Here is a 20103-nt window from a genome sequence, read left to right as displayed (position 1 = left end):
GCCAATCGCATAGGAGGAAAAACCAGCAAAGCGCGAAGGTCAATCGGACGAACAAGATGACCATTGGCACATCGAAGCATGCATGCGAAACTGAAAAGAGATGTTGGATATGCAAGTCACGGACGGATGAAAGGGAAAGATGCTCTAAGCCAGATAACGCAGTCAAGCATATGTCCGGAAGAGCGCGAAAAAGACTTGAGTGCTGGACCTGTGGGCGATTGACTCATTGGTGGAGCGACTATCCCAATGCAGGGGACAGCGGTTGTAAAACGACAACTTCACAGGCGCAGAACACTAGATGGTGCAGGAGGTCTGATTACGAGAGCGCTAAGGAGTTAGACTCGAGAGCCTCGACCTCAAAGTCCTTCCGGCGCCTGTCTTGACGAACTGAGACAGTGGACAGTACCAGGAGGTTTACCGCAGGATGGAACTTCCTTACACCAAGGGAGATCAGACGCAAAGACGCGCTTGCGCTCTGAGCGAAGCAAGTCCAAAGAAGAAGATGCACTGAAGTCTGATAGCCCTACGAGACCCTACACCTACTAATGAACAGCGCGAGAAATTTGGACGCAAGGCGAATTAAGACCGTAGAAAGGTCAAAGGTCAAGAGTTCAAATCCGCTAGCTTCGTCTGTAGGACGGGCGTCCAGCGCTCAAAAAGGTGGTACCATAACGCTTGAGCACAATAAGGACGCAAGAATGCGCGTAGAGAAAAGCGTTAATTCCTGTGTTAGCGTCCGAGATTCAACGTGCTTCTAGGGCTATTACGCCTCTCCATTACCCAACATGGACGGTCGTCTCCGCAAACTGCAGATAAAGAGAGACGTACCAACGTTAGACCTCAGCAAGACGTTTAGACTCTTTACGACCAGAGGGAAGTAAGTCAAGCTCGCGTCACAAAGAACGAGACGGATTCAAGGTTCGCCCGGAGTTCAGGCGTGGGTCTGTGAAAAGCTGCATAAAGATGTCTACGACGAAGAGAAGTCTAGTCAGCGGCAGAGATACAGAGTAGCGCAACCCTATCACCCTTAGGGAACACGATAAGAAGGGTGAGCGATTGATGCCTGGCACGATCGCGTGAAGATCTCGAGATAGAGCGGCGAGATAGTGTCGCAGCGTGCCAAGCGCGTTACTAAAATGCACGACATGGACCGGTAGCGAGCAAGGCAGGCGATTTCGTGACGAAGGAAAGTCACGAACGGCAGATGCGAAGCAAAGCATCACTAAGTAGACGCCGCCTTGAAGACGAGAATTTGTCGAAGGGACGTTGAAGAGGAAGTTCGTCGATCCGACACCGGTCATGGGGCTTAAAGAGTAGCCCGAGTTTACGGTCAAGTAGAGGTCGCTGAAGAGTGAAGAGGACGACATCGCTCGACCACCGAGAGAAGCGAGCGGACAAGCGGATGCGAGCGACGCACCGCTGATTAACAAACAAACCTCTGTAGACGAACAGAGAGATGCGGCGTCTGGGCCAAACGAAGCCACTTAGCGTACGCTTCGTAAACGTGCCAAAAGGAACCTTGCGATCAAGGTAGAGATCGATCTAGGACACGGTCCTGGAGGTAGCGACGCAACCTGCAAGCCTCTGAGTGAACCAGAGAAGAAACAGGTGCGTCGTGGAAAAGGTTCAACCCTCCGAACAATACACGTCACGTTTTTCCTAGAGTGTATCGATTGTTCGATTCTAGGAGGGGACACACGCGCGTGCGCACGCTCCTCCACGCTTTATCCTCCCCATTGCTTCCTTGTCCCATTGTCTCCTCCCTAATGTCTCCTTTCCATTTTCCTCCTCTCCATTGCTCCCTCCCCACTACTTCCTCCTCATTGCCCCCTCCCTACTGCCTCCTCTTTATTATCCTCTCCCTGCTCCTCTCCACTGTCTTCTACTTACCCTCATCTCCCTTTTCTTTCAATTCCCCCGTCCTCTTTTTCATTCAATGCAGTTCTTATATTTTTATTTAATGTTTATAATATTATTAAAATGATTATACAATACGACTGGTTATTCATCAAAAGTTTCAAGTTTATTGGTGTCTTTGTTATTAACTTTTTGTATTTTACAAAATGCTCTGTCGTGACCTTTATGTAAATAACCAAATATATACTTTATACTTTAAATAGGAGCACAGTATTCAACATTTATATGACATTTATATTCTTTTAAAAGAAAACTATTGTAAGGTACTACCATAGCATTATTTATTGGTAAAATTGGTTTATTATTTTAAGATAAAAGTGTTGTTCAGAACTATTATTTCTTTTCCCGATTCTTTAGAAGGTTTTGGAAAGTTTTTTGCAAATTTCAGGTAAAGTTTTAGTGTGTGGTCCATGTGACATACTGTTAATGACTCATCTCTCTATATTATAAAAAAAGGTTTTGCCGCCGCCGTTGGTTCAGAAATTTTGCTCCTCAATTAGTGCCCCTTAATTACTAGTACATAAAATATGTCTATTTTGTAAGTATTACACGCACGCGTTTTGGAAAAGATCTCGGAAAAGATCCAACCCATTCCTACAAAAAAAATCCTATAACAACTCAAGTATTAAAATATTAATTAAACTATCAATAAACAAAAAACAAAAATACTAGAGCAGAGCAGGCCTTCGATTGGCTTGGCGGGTCACTTTGGCAGCTAAAATTTTTGAATTAGAAATTCATACTTTAATATGATTTTTTTTCCTACTAATTCCTTAAACGATGACCTTTTATTTGATACTTGATTTATGTTAATAAAATTTAAAATAAAAATTATATCTAAAAATTGAATATTACGTTAAAAGTAAGAAGCCCACACCGATATTTCCATCACATGGTAAACTACGAAGTAATCACCAAAGTTACTTGCAAATGAACCTATTGTTAAGTTTGACTTTCGAACTTTTAATTCCTTTTTTTGATGTTGAGCGGGGCACGTCTCGCAAGTACCGTGGGCACGCTTGACTCTAGAAGCGCTGTGTCGTTGAGCAAACCTCACGGACATAACTGCACTATACAGTGTTTTAGAGTTCGTCGGGTGAAAAGTGATCAAGTGAAGGGTGTCATTTTGTTTGTTTTTTAAATAAATTAAGATTTACTCATGGTTCATTGAGTGCAAGTTTAGTATATTCAATTGCCTTACAGTGCTGAATTAATTAACAATTAAGAGACGACTGACTTCATTTTAAATACAAAATTGTATTATTCTATTTTTTTGCTCGATCTCAATTAGTACTTATTAAATTACTTAAATTACTTGTGACATTGAAAATAAAATGTAATGTGATGATAAATGCACGAAAAAAATTATCGTAATTATAAGGAAAATGTTACAGACTGATACTATGTGATCTAGATCTAAATTAATAAAAGTAAATTAATTTCAATTTTAAAATCTTTGTTTTTACCCACAATCATATTCTTTTCACATTTTCTAATCTGAGTGCACCTGTGAAATTTCGCCTAAAGACCGCGCCAATTTTGCCCTACCCACCTGACAGTGTTACCCCGCTAGTCGAAATGGCGGGGCTGTAACACCCCGTACAAGCTCCGCATAAATTCATAAACTATAATTAAAAGCTAAAATTCTTTAAACAAAATTTAAGATTTTACGCGCGTATATCGCGCTCCCTAACTCTTCTTTTAAACGCTTCGGGTCAGCTGAGCTCACAGCAGCAGCATAATACCAGCAGCGCCACGAACCAGCAAGCGGCAGCAGCAGAAGCAGCGATAGAGCGAGGAGAGCGAGCAACAAACGCGTATATCTGTATATAGCGAGCGGCGAGCGCAGCGGCGTGAGAGAAGGAGTAGCGACGCAGCGGCGGCGCGGCGCGCGCATTAGAATAAGCTTGTGTGAATGATTTTTGTATATAGGCGTGAATGTACGTGTGCAAGTATGAATGTGATCGTTTTTTTTTTGGCGGCGCGATACCTGCTCTCTCCGCTGCCTTTATAAGGACTTGTACGGGCTATCTGAGCTCACTAGCCGAAGCGCAACTTAAGCGCCAGCGGAACTAAATCGCCCAGTCCTGGCTCTTGAGCAACTTACGCCTTGAGCAGGTAAAATACTTCGAATATTTTCGAATATTTCTCAAACTTATAAAATTTCTGTATCTCAAAATACTTATAAATTCGTCGAGTCAAAACTGATAACGCAACTAACGCGTATCAGTCGAGAACTTAAAATAATTTCAAATATCTACTATACTTATGCAATCGTGTTCTAGAGTCAATAATGTAAAAGTTAAGCGTATTGCCTTACAAATATACTGTAAAATGAAAGCAAAGACATAAAATTCTCTGTTAAAAAGAATATCCGCAATTCACGCAATATTCTATCTAAAAACACTATTTATAGAATATATATATTTTGGTTATTGAAACGAAATAACAAAACTTTTATTATTGTAATATCCTTCCATTACCTGGTATCCCAAACTTCTCTTACTATAACAATATATTATAACGTAGAATCAAATTTCTATTTATGATCTGTCGTCATAATTACGACGCAGATCAGTAAATGATTACTGCTCTTCTCTAAAAACTAAAATCATAAACGCGCACAGGACCGAGAAGAGTCGTGACCGTTTCAGGGCACGTTTGGCAGTAAATTAGTATTTTTTTAATTTCCCAAAGTCAATTGTTTTTAATATAGCCTGGATCAAAGTTAACCTGCCAATCGTGCCCCGCGCTCCCCTACTTACCTCTTGTCCTACCAACCGAACCAGAGCGGGAGGAGACTTCCTGGAGTTGCGACACTCGGGGTGCATCCCTTCAGCCTATGGTAAATCCCACACCTGCTCATGGCAGCTCTCCTAAGTCCCTATCTTGAGCTCTTGTGGGACAGCAGAGTAATACGAAAGCTATTCAAAAAAGGATTTAAAAATAATTATGAGAAACTTAAAAACAAATAAAGAAGAAATGTAAAAAAAAGCGAGTTACTCTAGACATCCTAAGTAGATACAAAAAGTCCGTTACAAAAAAAAGAAGAATAAACCGCAAACTCCTCCGCGTCGCGTGTTCTAAATTTATGCCCGAGTAAACCTGAAAATATGGAATCTACGCAATGAAAGTTGACGACAAATTTTTTCGTTAATCGATAGAGGGATCGATAAAGACTGAACTTTTATTATAACCTTCCGCGAAGTTGTGAGGATGCAGCCGCACCTCCCGAGGTGTAACAGCGAGCAATAATAAAGAAATATCGGCGAGTAACGGAAAACTTACCTCTTCCTCCTCCTCTAATTCCATAAAAATCGCTGGTGCTCAAAATTGCACAGCCATCATAAACAAGGATCACAACACCAAACGTGAAATAAAACGTCCAATTGTCGTTGGTTATACGCGTAAACAATTTTTTGATTGGTTAGAAAAATCCAAAACAAGAAAAAAACAATCGAACTTCGGAACATTAGTGACATAGTAAATAACAAATTATTTATATTCCTGAGTAATTAAGAGGCAATAAATGAGGGGCAGTAATTTTTCTCCATATTATACAGTCAATTTTTTAATATAGTTTAATTACTGTAGTTTTCATTTCCTATACCTACCTAACATTTGTGTTTCTACTATGACGAACGTGGGGTTTGGCGAGCGGAGCAGGTCAGAGGGAGCTACACGGAAAGAAGTAGGCACGCTGAGGGACAGTGCAACTGCGCGAGCGGCGACGGGTGCGCTAGAGACTCGTCAGATGGCGTGCGCGCATTGTCTTTTCTCGTACACGCACGCTGACTAGCGGTACGTTAGAGCTCCTGGAATTTCGATTTTACTTTGCACGGCAAATCAGCGTGCACGCACCATCGTTTGGCCTACAACAAAGAGTCTCGCGTCGTCAGGATTATTAATTATTGAAGATTGATGAAGTGCGACAATGTGACAATAGTGTAAAATGAACAACTTTGTAAGGAACAAGTTGACTGAGTGGGGATTCAGCGACATCATTGCCTACTTTCACAGTAATTTTTTTTTTTGAGGTTATGCATATAACTATGCAAGTTTCACGCATGCGCCTTTTGTACGTATAGCAATTAGTATTTATTGGTTACAATTGTGATTTTATTGGGGTTATAAGTAAATATATTGTTTTAGTTTCACAAATCGACAAACAGAAATTTAAATATTAACTGATTTACAAATAGATGCCAAATAGGATCTGAATAGATGTCTCAAATTTTCATCTACAAGAATGTTATTTATTCATAAATTAGTTAATTGTTCAAATTTCTGTTCGTCGATTTGTAAAACTGAAACAATATATTTACTTTGAACTAATTTTACAGTAAGACCGTCAGAATATGTAATAATTTATGAAATACGCTATAGTATAAGAATATACTAATAGATGTAGGATAAGTTATAAATCCGCTACGAAAAAATTAAACTGTTAGTCACATACACTACAAATTTTCAGATTAAAGAGCTTAAGATATCTAAACAGATTAAGGAGCTCAAGAAATCTAAACGAATTTAACTAAAGTAAAACTACAGATAACAATTAGTGTATAAAGAAAATAAATATTATTACACCACAATAAATTTGACTATTGTGAGTAAATATTCAAGATACACAATCTTATTTGTATTATTTCCGAGCAATAATTGCTCAAATAATATATAACTTAAAACTAAAGCATAACAAAGCAAGGCGTCTGTGTCCAGTGGAGCTCGGATAATAAATTCATTACCAAGCCTATCCGCACGCGCGGCTTTTCACCATCGTGGATTGAACGAATTTTACAGAAGATTATTACAAATCAGTATGACCTTTTTGTTTGATCTCAAAATGTATTCTCTTGAGTATTTCTTTAGGTAGCATCAAGGTTCAGTTTTAAACATAGAAAATCGCGATTGTATATTTTTACACACCTAATATTGACCAGCTTTCTATCATATCATGTATTACACTGGGCGGAAAATCTCGGCGCTGATAGAATAATTTAGAAGATATCTATTATTCGGTTTCTTGATGATAAATAGAGTTTGTGGACCACCCAAGAAAGATTTAACGATATTTCTGCTTTAGTTATTAAAAAAAATCCAGAATACATGACTCCATTCTGCCAGACATCCTTATGGTTATGTCTGCAATAACCAGTATTTTGTGAACAGCAGTATAAAAAATCATCTAAGCAAAGAAATAATAAAAACACGATTGATAATTTAGAAATTTTACTACGTAAATATAAAGCTTGTCTGCGCCACGACCGTTGAAAAAACCGTTGCCAATTCATTGGCACGTAGCTTCCTCCAACGAAATTTATAGGTCCAATAAGTAAAATATTGTTTAGAGAAAGCAAAAGTTTTAACAAAAATCGGTTTTTACATTTTAACTCTTTATTTGAAAACCGCTCGACGAAATCGTTTAAAATTATAGCAGCAGTTGGTTTTTTTTTTGTGGTAAATCACCAAATATAATTTTGAAGCCTTCAACTACATTGTTTTTAGTCTAGGCGCTAAGCACTTTTTGTCTGACTTGAATGGCCAGTAGATCTCCAAGATTTTTTCTATGTATTTTGTCCTCCTAAACACGAATTTCGAGGTTGCAATGCCCAAAAGAGGTCAGGTAATTTGTTATTAACAAATTAATTGTTAATATTTAACAAAATTATATTATTTTAAACCAGAAAACATTTTTTTAGATTCTTTATATGATTCCAAATCGAAAATGTTCCTATAAGATTTTCTGAAGAAGGCTTTGTTTTCGAGTATAAGAGTACTAAAATCGGTTAAAATCGCAATTTTTCTCTCAATCTTATCAAACTTGATCAATTTTTACTCAAAAACACAGCCTTTTTCAGAAAATCTTATAGGAACATTTTCGATTTAGAATCATATAAAGAATCTAAAAAACTGTTTTTGGGTTGAAATACTAGAAATAAAACATAATTTTGTTAAATATTACAATCAATTTGTTAATAACAAATTACCTGACCACTTTTGGGCATTCCACCCTCGAAATTCGTGTTCAAGAGGCAAAAGAACATAGAAAAAACCTTGGTAATCTACTGGCCATTTCAGTCCGACGAAAAGTGCTCAGCGCCTAGACTATTTCAAGATATAAGATATAATTGAAACCTTGATACCTTAAGAACCATAGGGGTTTGAAAGCTGCGAAATGAACTTAGCCAAAACACATAAAATATCTACTTTTTCCCAAAATCTCAAGTACAATTAGGCCTTTTTACGCTCGTCTTCTTCCTCGCGACCTCGCCACGGCCTCTGCTCTCCTCGTCTCCCTCCACGTCCTCCCGTTCTGACTCCCAGTTCCGTCTTCTTCCTCGCGACCTCGTCTCAGCATCCGCTCTCCTCCTCACGTCCTCTCGTCCTGGTCGCCAGCATCCACGTCGTCTTCCTCTGGACCTGGGGATGATGACCCTGCTCTCGTGGACCTCTTCTCGCACTTCCTCTCTCTCTCTCTCTCTCTCTCTCTCTCTCTCTTTCTCTCTCTCTCTCTCTCTCTCTCTTTCTCTCTCTCTCTCTCTCACTCTCTCTCTCTCTCTCTCTCTCTCTCTCTCTCTCTCTCTCTCTCTATCTCTCACCCCACACACGACACTCGCTAATCCCCACGAATCGCACACACGAATGCACGTCCTCACTTGCGGTCGGCCCGAGGCTCTCTCCCGGGCCGCGCGCCCGGACCCGCTCGCTGCCAAACAACGCGCTCCCCCATCGGGCCGCGACGTCGGACGACGAGCCTCGCAGATCTCTCCGAGTCTGAAAACTCGCTGTTTCTGCGGGCTCGCCCCTTCCCTCGCGGATCTCGCGCTTCTCTCTCGCCCGATTGGCTACGCCGTTGCCGCGCGCGTCTCCATACTCTCTCTCTCTCTCTCTTTCTCTCTCTCTCTCTCTCTCTCTCTCTCTCTCTCTCTCTCTCACTCACTCTCATCACGTACATTATACCGGGGCTCTGTCGCAGCAGAGCTAAACGTACTCGCCCGCGACACACATTCCTCGAATCTTGTCCCCTCGCTGGCCTTCCTAGAACTGGCTGTTGCTCCTCGTTGCTCCGCTGTTCCTCGGAAACTCCTGTCCTCTCCTCTCGATGCTCCCTTCTTCTCCGACTCTCACCAAAACACAAAACACACGCGCATTAATAATTGCGTTTCGCAATTATTATGTTTTCGGGAAAGGCGGCCTTGCGACGGACAACGTACCGTCGCAAGTTTCATTTCACTGTGTGTGTACATACATATAAGTCATTCTACAAAAAGTCGAATACTTTATGGTCGTAAAATCTCTTGCCATTTTGAGGGCACACGCACCAGACCAAGTTTTTTACATCCGTTTGGACATACAATATGTAAAAAACATGGGTGGCACCTCCAAACCATATGCCAACAAAAACGCCATTACTGATTACCAAAAAATAGCCTATATTGCGCCCCGGGTAATTTATAACCTGGCCGAGCGAACATTATTTTTTCCGGTATTAATGGACAGCTGAGTCCGAAATCTTGAATTTAAAAAAATTGTCGATAATAACCTTCCCTATCAAAAGTTGTGAGCAATTTAAAATAAGACGAAAATGTGGAAAATGCCTGAAAAGCCAGAAATTTCACTTTTTTGTCGGATTTTCGACAATTTTTGCCCTATTTTAAATTTCTCGCAACTCTTGATGGGGACATCATCTTAATAATTTTTCTTTTTTAATTCAAGACCTCGGGCTCAGCTGTCCAATAGTGCCGGAAAAAATTAATGTTTGCTCGGCCAGGTAATAAATTCTACTGATATAATTTCTTTTATAACCAACAAAAATCATGAACGCACGCACACGAACGCACACGCACGCACATGCACACACACACACGCTAAAAAACATAGATACTTAAAATCGAGCGTTATTACGAACAGAGCATTGTCTGCAAAAATAAAAGTGTATACAGGAAAACATTAAATTGTGTCAATTGAAAAAAGTTGGTCATTATAAAATTTGCAAAAATCGGGACAGTAAAATCGTGCTGGTGAATGGCGAGGGAATATAGCTATAGTTATACTCAAAAAAGAGCACATTATATTATAGTATATGTATAGCATTAGTTAGCGCGCGAAGTAAGAGAAACAGGGGGAAGCATCGTTTCATCAAGATCCGATTTACATAGGAGGTGCAGCATTAGATTTTGCACATCGAAACATCGTTGCTGATTTCTTAGCACGTAGCTTTCTTTCAAGTGGCGTTTCTGGACTGCTCTAGAAAGTGGGGCGGTACAAAGGTCGCCTAGTGTTGATTAGAGGACCACTTTCTTAGAATCTTTATACACTTTTTTTTTCATTTTTATTTCTATACCTTTCTGAGAAGCATCCATAGCGATGACACTTTTTAGCCACATTCCCTCTCGGTTAAGCCGGCAGTTTCATTTCCCGAGAGTGCATCGGATATGCTTTCCAGCGTTAACAGTCAAGCTCAGGATACTTTTTCCATCAATTTGCCGGCAACCAGCGCCCCTCAGATTTTTATACAGCGGATTCACAAGTCCTAAAACGAGTGTGTTTTGGTCGTCAAAGGCATGTGCCTTAGTCATCTAAGCCACGAACACTCCAAATTCGCTTTTTTAAAAATTATATTGAAAACAATAGCTTTTTTGTGAATTAATTACTTCAGCTTTAGTTTCAACATAATAAAAGTTGATTTAAATTTCACCGTGCACTCGAACCAGACGGCGACCTTCCAACAGCTGATGGTTTTTGCATCAGAGCATATTTCAAGGCAATAGAAACAGCTCTAACAAGTAGGATTTCAGCTTTATTCTTCTTCTATGATCTAAAACTTGTTGCCCTAAAACGAGCTGAGGACTACACGGTCTTTCTTTATTTTCGGAAGCCCGACAACGAATCTAAAGTTCAAAATTCCATTGTCATTAGCAGTTTATTAATACAATGCAATTGTCAAGGAACCCTTGCTGCAAGATCAACACTCCGGTACGATCTATGGGAATACCTATAAATAGCGATCGTCTGCCAAGACGACTCAAGCACATGCCTGAATCGTCATGAACACTACATGTAAATGGACTACATAGACACTAGTCACCGCTTAATTAATTACTTTAGGACATGGTCGGCTGAAACTGATTGAATTTTCATCAATCGAGCTCAATGACGACTCGACACACAGTCAGTATAAATAAAAAATTGTAGTTCAGCGGTTACTAACGGATCGACTATAGGCCCAACAGTAATTTTTATTATTATTTTTTTCAATACTTGTTATGATAACAATCTTCTTAACAATAGAATTTTGCAATTCTATTTCAAAACTTTTTATCAATTGTCCTTATATTTACAAACTTATAAAGAGCGCTTGAGTAAATTCACTTAAATTCCATCTTTAGGTTTTATGCTTTTTTGAATAGTCTGAAAAAAAGCTTTGAAAATTGTATTAGATCAAATATTAAGTGTTTTTCAGAGTTTGAATCTATTTTCAAATTTTTTGTATCGACATTCTAACTTTTGACTTTATACTTAACTTAATTTTACTTGCTAATGCTGCTGATCGGGTACGTCGACGGCTGGTCCGCAATGTTGACTGTAGTGCTACTGATCGTCGGTCTAGGTGGGCTTAGTTGTTGCAGGTGGTCTTGCAATAAAATTCTGACGGTCTTGGTTAGATTTTCTATACATGAGCTTAAATGTTTGTCCCGAGCCTCAACGACAACGGGTGTATGACCACATTCTTATAAGCCGAATACTAGCTTCTTTCTAAACCACTTTCAAATAACTTTTTTATTTGTGCTGCGTCGACCATTATACGTGTAGGCTTTATATGTGTTGACTGCTTCATGGGGCTGATTCAATAAAAAATTACGGAAACCCATTAGACGGCTTCTCGGTGTTGCTCAAATTTGCTGCAGCAGAGACCCACGAGGGATGCTAGATATCACAGTAAAAAGAATAGGCTTGTTCTATAAGACCAAGAAGAAGAGCCAGGAGTTGGTAGAGGAATGCGTATTTGGAGATAAGGCTGGAGCTCTAATCAGTCCAGTGGTCGCCGGCGATAAGCTCGCTCTGCTGCCCTGTCACACTGTAAAATTTTGAAGGGTATTTTTGAACCATATTTTCCGAAAACTTATTTATTAATTAAATTTATCAATTTTTTTGATACTTGTAAACCGCAAATCCTAGGAAATTAGCCATTCAGCTAAGAAACCCTCACTGTGGTCAGCTTAATACAGAGTTTAATTATCACATAAAACATAAAAAAACCATAATTTCATATTCGAAACAATATTCCACAGGGCAGGGACAAGTGAATTGAAAAGCTAAGTTGGGAAAATGTCATATTCCCCAAAACACATAGAGGTTTTTAACTGCTTGAACTTAAAAACTTCAATATTGAAGTATTTGAAAAAAATTGATTTTATTTGATTAAAAAATAAGTTTTTGGTAGAATTTTGTCCATAAATTTCTTTAAAATCTTACTGCGCAAGCATTGCACTTTTGCCCGTAAGAATTTTTGACAGTGGCGCGAAATTCGTAATTTTATTTAAAAAGTGATACCGGAAATTTTCAACCTAAAACGGATTAGTTGATTATAAAAAATTACGAAATGCGATTGCTTTTTGTTGGCATAACAGGTGATATCTGAAAATTGACCATGGTTTGCTGCGGTCGCGTTTAATTTGCAAAATATAATCTTAAAATCAGGAGTGTAGAAAATGCATAAATACATCTAACGTATGAAGAAAAACAACTACCAAATTTCATTGGCAAATAGATTTCTCTAACTACATTCGTATTTCCAATAAATAAAATATTCAAATAGGATTGAATAGAATAGCCTAAAATAGAATTAAATTTTATTTGTAAGTACTCGAAAAATATACAGAAGCCATACATAGTCTTCAGCTGGTTATCAGAGATTGGTTAGTAATTATCACAAATTCTTCCATACATGGTACAATAACTCTGATGTGCATGACATATAAATTAACTTATTCTTTTGCGTCATGTTAGACAACAACGCAGATTAGTTTGAAAATACATTGAAATAGATGTAGGTACACAAAGCATAGACGCATGCATAAAACTATAACAGTCTTAAGAGGGTGTCGATTAGCAGATATGCGCATAGAACCATGATCAGCTAGTCGAATACTGTTGTTTGAACACTTGTTTCGACTACACGCCTTTCTTATCACAAGAAAATTATGCGTATCTCGCTTTCAGGATAAGCTGTTTAGAATATATTTCCTCATCACAAAAATTTTGAAAAACTGATATAACGTAAGAGTGATGCATCATATCAAATTAAAAATTGATATGCAAGCCCATACCGTGTATTTTAACATATTTATGTAGTTTAGTGTCTTTACTAGAACTAGAAGATCTAGTTGGGTTTAAATTCACGCATTTGGAGTTAGTGATTTAGAACAAATTACACCTTCTAGTTATAATAAGTTCATTAAGGGGGTGCCGTCATTAAAAACACTGTTTTTTCTATTACATACAACTTTTTAAATAAAAATATTGACTTGGCTGTATTGGTCTTCCCTAGGCAGGCTGTGTGGTGAAAAAGGAGAAAATACTTTCCTAACATTTCTTCTTCTTTTCCCAACTTTTCGACGGACAATGCCGCCCTCATGTTTTAAAATAAAGCGTGTAAATGAAAAACCGAGTCTATAGCGCCGTAGTGTTAAGTTTAATGAATCGTTCTACCGAAAGAAAAATTCAATCGACCTTTTGGTTTTCTAAAATCTTGAAAATACAAAATACCCCGTGGCGGATTTGCGAAGCTTTTGCGCCGACATCCCCTTAAACTACAGAAATATATTAAAATGCATTACAAGGACTTACATATCAAGTTTTGAGCGTATACAATGCACCACTTTTAAGATATATGTAAGACCAGCTTTGTCGATCGTACGTAACGACGTAGTGGCGCTGCGAGCGACGGGACTTTTCCCCTCTCTAGCGCGAGCGACGGCGAGTGCAGTGAGACTGTCCTCGACAGTTGATGAGAGCAGACCGTGTTTGTGTGTGATATCGTGTCGAGTCTTTCAGAGTGTTATCGAGTGTATTGTATTGAATGAAGACGTTCAGAGTGTTCAGAGTAAATCGTGTGTTTGTGTCAAGTTTATTGAACCACCCTTCTGATATAAATAAACATATATATATAAAGGAGTGTGTGCGCAAAGAAAGCTACACTACTCCTACAATATTTAAATTTCAGTCACAAAAATTGTGCAACCAGGAATAGAATATTATCATAGCAGTAGCAGCAGCAGGAGTATTCAGAAAAAAAGGCATAACCTTCAAGCAATAACTGCACTTTCTTGCTGCAATTGCATATTTTCTTTTTGGCAGCACTGATGCTACCTGACAAAAGCTTCTTGATAAGCTGACATACACATCGTATTGTCGCTGCCATTTTAGTGCAACACTTTTTTAGACTAGTTGTTCTGCACTAAGTAAGAACAAAAATATGCGAGCAGCTGATCCTCCTTAAACTACAGATATATTTCACACATGAATTCTGTAACCTCTCCAGTATAGTCTAAAGCTCTCCCGACACGTCAAGGTGGGTACAGAGTAGTAATTTAGGTGAGAGATGACAAGAGCGCTGGCTATCTGCTTGTGTAACGCCTCGTTGGTACAGGATCGAAATGATCTAAGCTCATGAAGAGCTCTGTAAACCTTTCAGCTAACTCCATCTACCTGCTCTTTGCACGTTAACCAGATCTCTGAGAAATTCTTGCGAGAACGAGATAACATGCTGACATTTAGGTCAACGATAACTAGCCTATAATTATAACCCATGAAGAAACTTTGTAAGTTAATCCCTCTGACTGTAACGAGCAAATATATAGTATGCTGATGATTTTAAAATTTTTTTTTGTGAAATGCTAAAGAATGAGTAGCTAGAAGAGAGTGTCATGACCTCGTCAATAAAGATAGTTCAGCTAAATCTAAATCACTGTAAGACAGCACAGGACTTACTTATTCAGTACGTCTGGGAGACAAAGAAAGACATAGCCATTATATCGTCGCCCCCTACGAATAGTATGAGATTTCATTTTCACGCGACAAAGAGCTTTACATTTCAAATCTCGCCACGAAGAACTTCACATTTCAACAGTTGCCATGAAGAATAGCTTACTTTACCTTTTTGCCACGAAGCCTATGAGATTTCACATTCTGCCACGAAGACTAACATATTTCATTTTATTTACCCCGACGACTACTGCGTTGCGGAGGCAACATGTTGAAACAGTGAATTAACGTTACACGTTAACAGTAAATTAATCAAAATGTTTTAAAAATAAAGTCGAGGTATGTCTATAGAATTTTTCCAGTGACCACACTATTCCCCAGACAACTGGAAGAACCAAGTGTCATTGAAAGAGGTGTGAACAAAGAAGCTATTCCGTCGATCGCGATTTAGGAATTGTTAGCCACCTGCAGTAGGGTAGGAAATAACAAGGCACCAGGGCTGGATAGCATTCCCAATATTGTGTTGTAGCATACCATTCAAACCCACCCAGAGGTCTTCGTAGACTTATACAATTCAGGATGGACCATTTTATAGAAGGAAAATGTCGATTGGCGTAACACCAATATAGTTTTAGGAAAAATCGTTTAACCCTGGACATATTTAGATTAGTGATTGACACTGCGCAAACAGCTTTAGAGGGACAAAAGTTTAAATGGGTAAAAAAGGAGCACTACGTCATAGTTACATTGGACGTCAAAAATGCATTTAATTCGGACGAATAGAGAAAAATATGAGGCACGTCGGAAGCAGGGTGTGCCCCTTCATATATGAAGGGTCATATCTGACTACTTGAAGGACAAAATCCTATTATTTGACACTGAGAATGGTAACAAGACCTATGATTTTACAGGAGGCGTCTTCTAAGGGTCAGTACTTGGCCCACCAACTTGGAAATACCCAAAGGAGCAACAGTGGTAGGCTTGCTGAGAATATTGCAGTAGTGGTGGTAGCAAATCACAAAGAAAAAGTAAAGGACATAGCTGAGGAGTCTATCCATATAATACGCGAATGGCGATCAGAGGCAGGCCTAGAACTGGCCAGCCACAAAACCGAAGCTATCCTTATTTCTAATAGAAAGAAGATCGAGGGACTGGCTGGAGAAAGTTGTTCCTCGGCTAAAACCTTGGAAAGCAGCCAAACTCCTTGTGGTTGGGATAGACGCACTCAGGAAGCAGTACAGAGCCACCACCCAAATACCGGAAAACAAGCTGGATCGGGAGGCGGTGCTGGGCCACCTTGAGCGTCGGCATCTCGATCTGGGGATGCACAGATGAATGGTGCTGGGTGCTAAGTGCAGGAAAGGACCAGACTGTGGTACCTGGTGCTCAGTATTTCGGAAGCATCAGTAAGGCTACTGAAACAGCGCAATTTTTATTTTAGCTGCACTATGGGCTGAGCCGGGTCACTGTTAAGGAGGTTCGATACTAAAATGAAAATGGTTAGAATGTTTTGAAAACAATTAAAATCTGTTAATAAACATGCGATACACTTGTTGGTAGAATATTAGATCGATTGTCAGTATAGTTTTTGTAATAATTGACTTCAAAGTTAGGCTCTTATACACAGGCTCTTATAGGATAACCTTAAAAATGATCAAAACACTTAGAATGCGATTGCTAAAAAATGGTAAAAGGAAAATAAAAAACTTTGTAAATCATTGGAAAATGATTTATAAATATGTGCACAAAATTGTAAAACGATTGACAACACCAATTCTGTGTACTGAACGAAAACGTAAACAAAACCGCCAGCTTGTTGGCTGTGAGCAGGACTGCGCGGTGCATGGGGCCGCGCGCGGGGAGAGAGGGGAGTCTCTCTCTTCCCCGCAAGCCGTGAGCTATCGAACCTCCTTAAGGTGGACAAAGGACTGCGAAGGCAGCATGCACAGGGTAATGACGTCACGTCCTGATCACCATGGTTAGGGGCGGGATATCATTTACCCAGATCAACTTGCATCACAGCAAAGGCGCCTAGGCTCTGTTGGCCAGGCGTATGGCCGTGATGCACACAGGCATCTGCCTAATATAAGAACCTTGGGTGATCGTAGGAAGGGCCAGAGTTCTGGGTCTGGCCGGATCTTCAGGAACTCCACGTGTAATAATTCGAGGGCGTATATTCTTGTTAAAGGGTAGAGGTCGATCCTTAGCATGCAGCTGCAGTAGATGCTAGTTGTACAGCTGTAGTAGACACCGGACAAGCAGCTCCAGAGTCGTTTCTGGGTAGCTGAACCAGCTAGAAACACTATCCAGTCATATTTAGATGATTAAAGTACCAAGATACGCCAACCAGCAGCACCAGGCAGTGTGAATCAAGTGATTTAAGCAGTCTGAAATGCCAACGACGTTTATGAGTGGTTGCAGCAGCCAAAAACGCCAACCTACAACGGCATATACAGTGTGAATCAGTTTCTGAGTTATCTCCGAGTAGTTCATCACTAAGAGGCTTAAACAGAAATATTAGTTTTAATTCTAAAAGTAAATAATGTAGATGATATAATTGTAGATTCATTAATTTGTGAAGGTGTCGAGGCACAAGCAGTGATCGTCATCTTCATCCAGACTACGTCCAGGAAGAGAGTATCAGTAAGTAGGAGCAGCAGGAGCACTCAGAAAAATAAGGGATAACCTCTAAACGATAATTAAAGTTTATTGCTAGTGTTGCATATTTTTCTGTTCAGTAGAATATCTTCACGAACTGGCACTCACACACAATATCGTCGCTGACATTTCAGTGTAATATTTTTTTATACTTTTGGTACTGCATTAAGTATAAACCAAAGACTATGAGCAGCTGATCCGCAAGCGAGATCGCAATGAGCGGAGACTGCTTGAAAACATACACGTCGCAGCACTTTTGATGGGTAAACTAATACTACTGCATCACGCCATTGTCGCCGTTCTGCACTTACTTCTAATATAGCGAAAAAGTTGAACCTAGCAAGACATTTTGTGATGAACGAAGACCAGGATGTCACTCCAAACGTCAAAACACACACGGCAGGCGGCTGCGTGAATATGTCGTCAGCCGACCGCCAGATCGATGCACAAAACATATGCCCAGTCGTCGAGCTTGCTTCGCCAAAGCTACGGCCAGAGCCAACAAACAGCTGTACGGCTATGTTTGGATGATAAAAAATATTCTTCTATTTTGTTCGAATCATGCAAAACCATAACATCATTGCCCTTTCTTTGTTTATTTTATATCTTTATGCGAAGTTACAAGTCGATCTGTCAACGCACATAAAAATGGCATTCGAACGAAATTTGCAGTATGTGCACGCTGCAGCTACTTATTTTTGTTCGGATGCCATTTATTAAAGCGTTTATATTTTTATTTAAGACTTCGCATAGTGGTAGATGGTTCCAAGAGGAAGGGCGACGATATCTTGGTTCTGCGTCATTCGTTATATTTATTTATGCATATATGAAATATGAAGATGATGAGGATGGAAGAGAAAGCGCTTTTTCAATTATACAAAAGAGTACTCTTCTAATATTTTAGCAGATTGATAAAAAATTCGGTGCCCCTAGTTGGGCCTAGATAACACTTTTACTTTATTGCATAGTTCTCATCGTGTCCGTTAAGCATTACTGCACATATTTAGGCATTTGTAAATGTGAACTTTTAGGAACAGGAAATTTCAATTAATCAGCATGGCTCAATATGCTCTAACCCATTTATTTTTAATTTGATTAGACCCATATTACAGTTAATGTATTTAGTTTAACTACAAAGTATTACTTAAAAGCAATCACCAATTCTGTGGTACGTTTATTTCAATGATCCCTAAAATAATTGTCTAAGAAGAAAATCTAATTATATGAATGTATGTTATGAATAACTAAAAAAATATTGAACGGATAACGGTAGGCAGATAAAAAGATTGCGGATTCAACTACATAAAAATAGACTTAATATTCTAACCTTGAGTAGCTAGAGGCGAAAGACTCATTCTTGAAGGTGCTCCTCCGTCTGATTGACTACTTGATGGTCTTGGTGGCATTTGTACGGTCTGTTGTACTATTTACCAGATAAAATATTGTTAGTGAGTAGACTTATGACAGGAAATTGGTATAACTTACCAACAGCTGGGGACATAGATCGCGAACCTGTAGAGCCTGTAGGGGAAGGAGTTGGTCTCATGCCTTGAGAAGTAGGAGTAGTAGGACCAGCTGGCCCATTCGAACTATCATTGCTATTTTGGTTAGATATTTCCTGAAAAAAGATTAAGTAAATTTGTTTATTTTAAAGCTAAAATTTCCATATAACTTGACAGTTGTCGACAGAAACTTAAATCTTAAATCCTAAATATTATCAAATATAACATACACACGAGGGGATGCCGATACGTGGCGCGTCCCCTGGGTGGCAGATAGGGGAATGCTCATCGTCGCGTAGAGGTCTCCTCAACGTGTCGGAGGGTAGAGCAGCAATAAAATATGCTCTGCGGACCAAACAGGCTAGGGGAAGAAACCCCGAAAATAAACCAAATATGAATAGTGAGTTTACAATAACACTACCTTAAGCGGGCAAAGAATGGCTCCATGGAATTGGGGGGGGGGGGGCAAACTGACTGAAGTAGAAAAGTTAAAGAAACAAAGATAATGAAGGTAGTGCAGTTAACTCTAAATCACTGTGAGGCAGCAGACGACTTACTTATTTAGTACGTCAGTGAGACAGAGGTAGACGTTTCAGAGTATGTGAAAATGTAATGGAATTGAAACAATGGCTTTTAAATATTGACGAAGGCAAATATATTAGTTGTTCTCTAAAAAACGTTAGAAGCAATAGAAATTGCACACAAAATATTATTAAACCACAATATAATTGTTATATATTATAATATAATTGTTATAATTTGGAGAAAATTTAAGTTTCAATAATGAGAAGATTAACAAAATAGTATATTTCGATACAAGTGCGCAAAAGTTGATTCTGCACTCGTGTAGAATCAACACTTCACACGTGCATTGAACGTTATTTTTCGATACTGAGTGCAAAAAATATGCTTGAACGCACGAAGAGCGTGAGTAAAAGTTCATTTTACACACACTGTATCGAAAAATTTATTCTAGCTACAAAAAATGTAGATGTACATAATATTAACAATGAAATATTATTGAAAAGCAAAGGCG

The 20103-nt window shown here is 39.1% G+C and overlaps 1 protein-coding gene across 12 annotated transcripts in view; it reads right to left on the bottom strand.

The window, feature by feature from the left end:
* LOC100115246 (trithorax group protein osa) overlaps nucleotides 1–20103 on the bottom strand; it is a 411563-nt gene that overhangs the window by 291936 nt on the left and 99524 nt on the right. For all 12 annotated transcript variants that reach the window (XM_031930083.2, XM_031930084.2, XM_031930092.2 and 9 more), the window contains 2 exons: nucleotides 19051–19183; nucleotides 18893–18988 (listed from right to left, as the gene is read on the bottom strand). In XM_031930083.2, the coding sequence (XP_031785943.1) occupies nucleotides 18893–18988; nucleotides 19051–19183 (229 nt within the window). The remainder of the gene's footprint in view (nucleotides 1–18892; nucleotides 18989–19050; nucleotides 19184–20103) is intronic.

The sequence above is a fragment of the Nasonia vitripennis genome, assembly GCF_009193385.2.
Source record: "Nasonia vitripennis strain AsymCx chromosome 4 unlocalized genomic scaffold, Nvit_psr_1.1 chr4_random0008, whole genome shotgun sequence".
NCBI lineage: Eukaryota > Metazoa > Arthropoda > Insecta > Hymenoptera > Pteromalidae > Nasonia > Nasonia vitripennis.
Note: the sequence above shows the minus strand (reverse complement) of the source record. Positions and strands in the feature narration are given on the sequence as shown.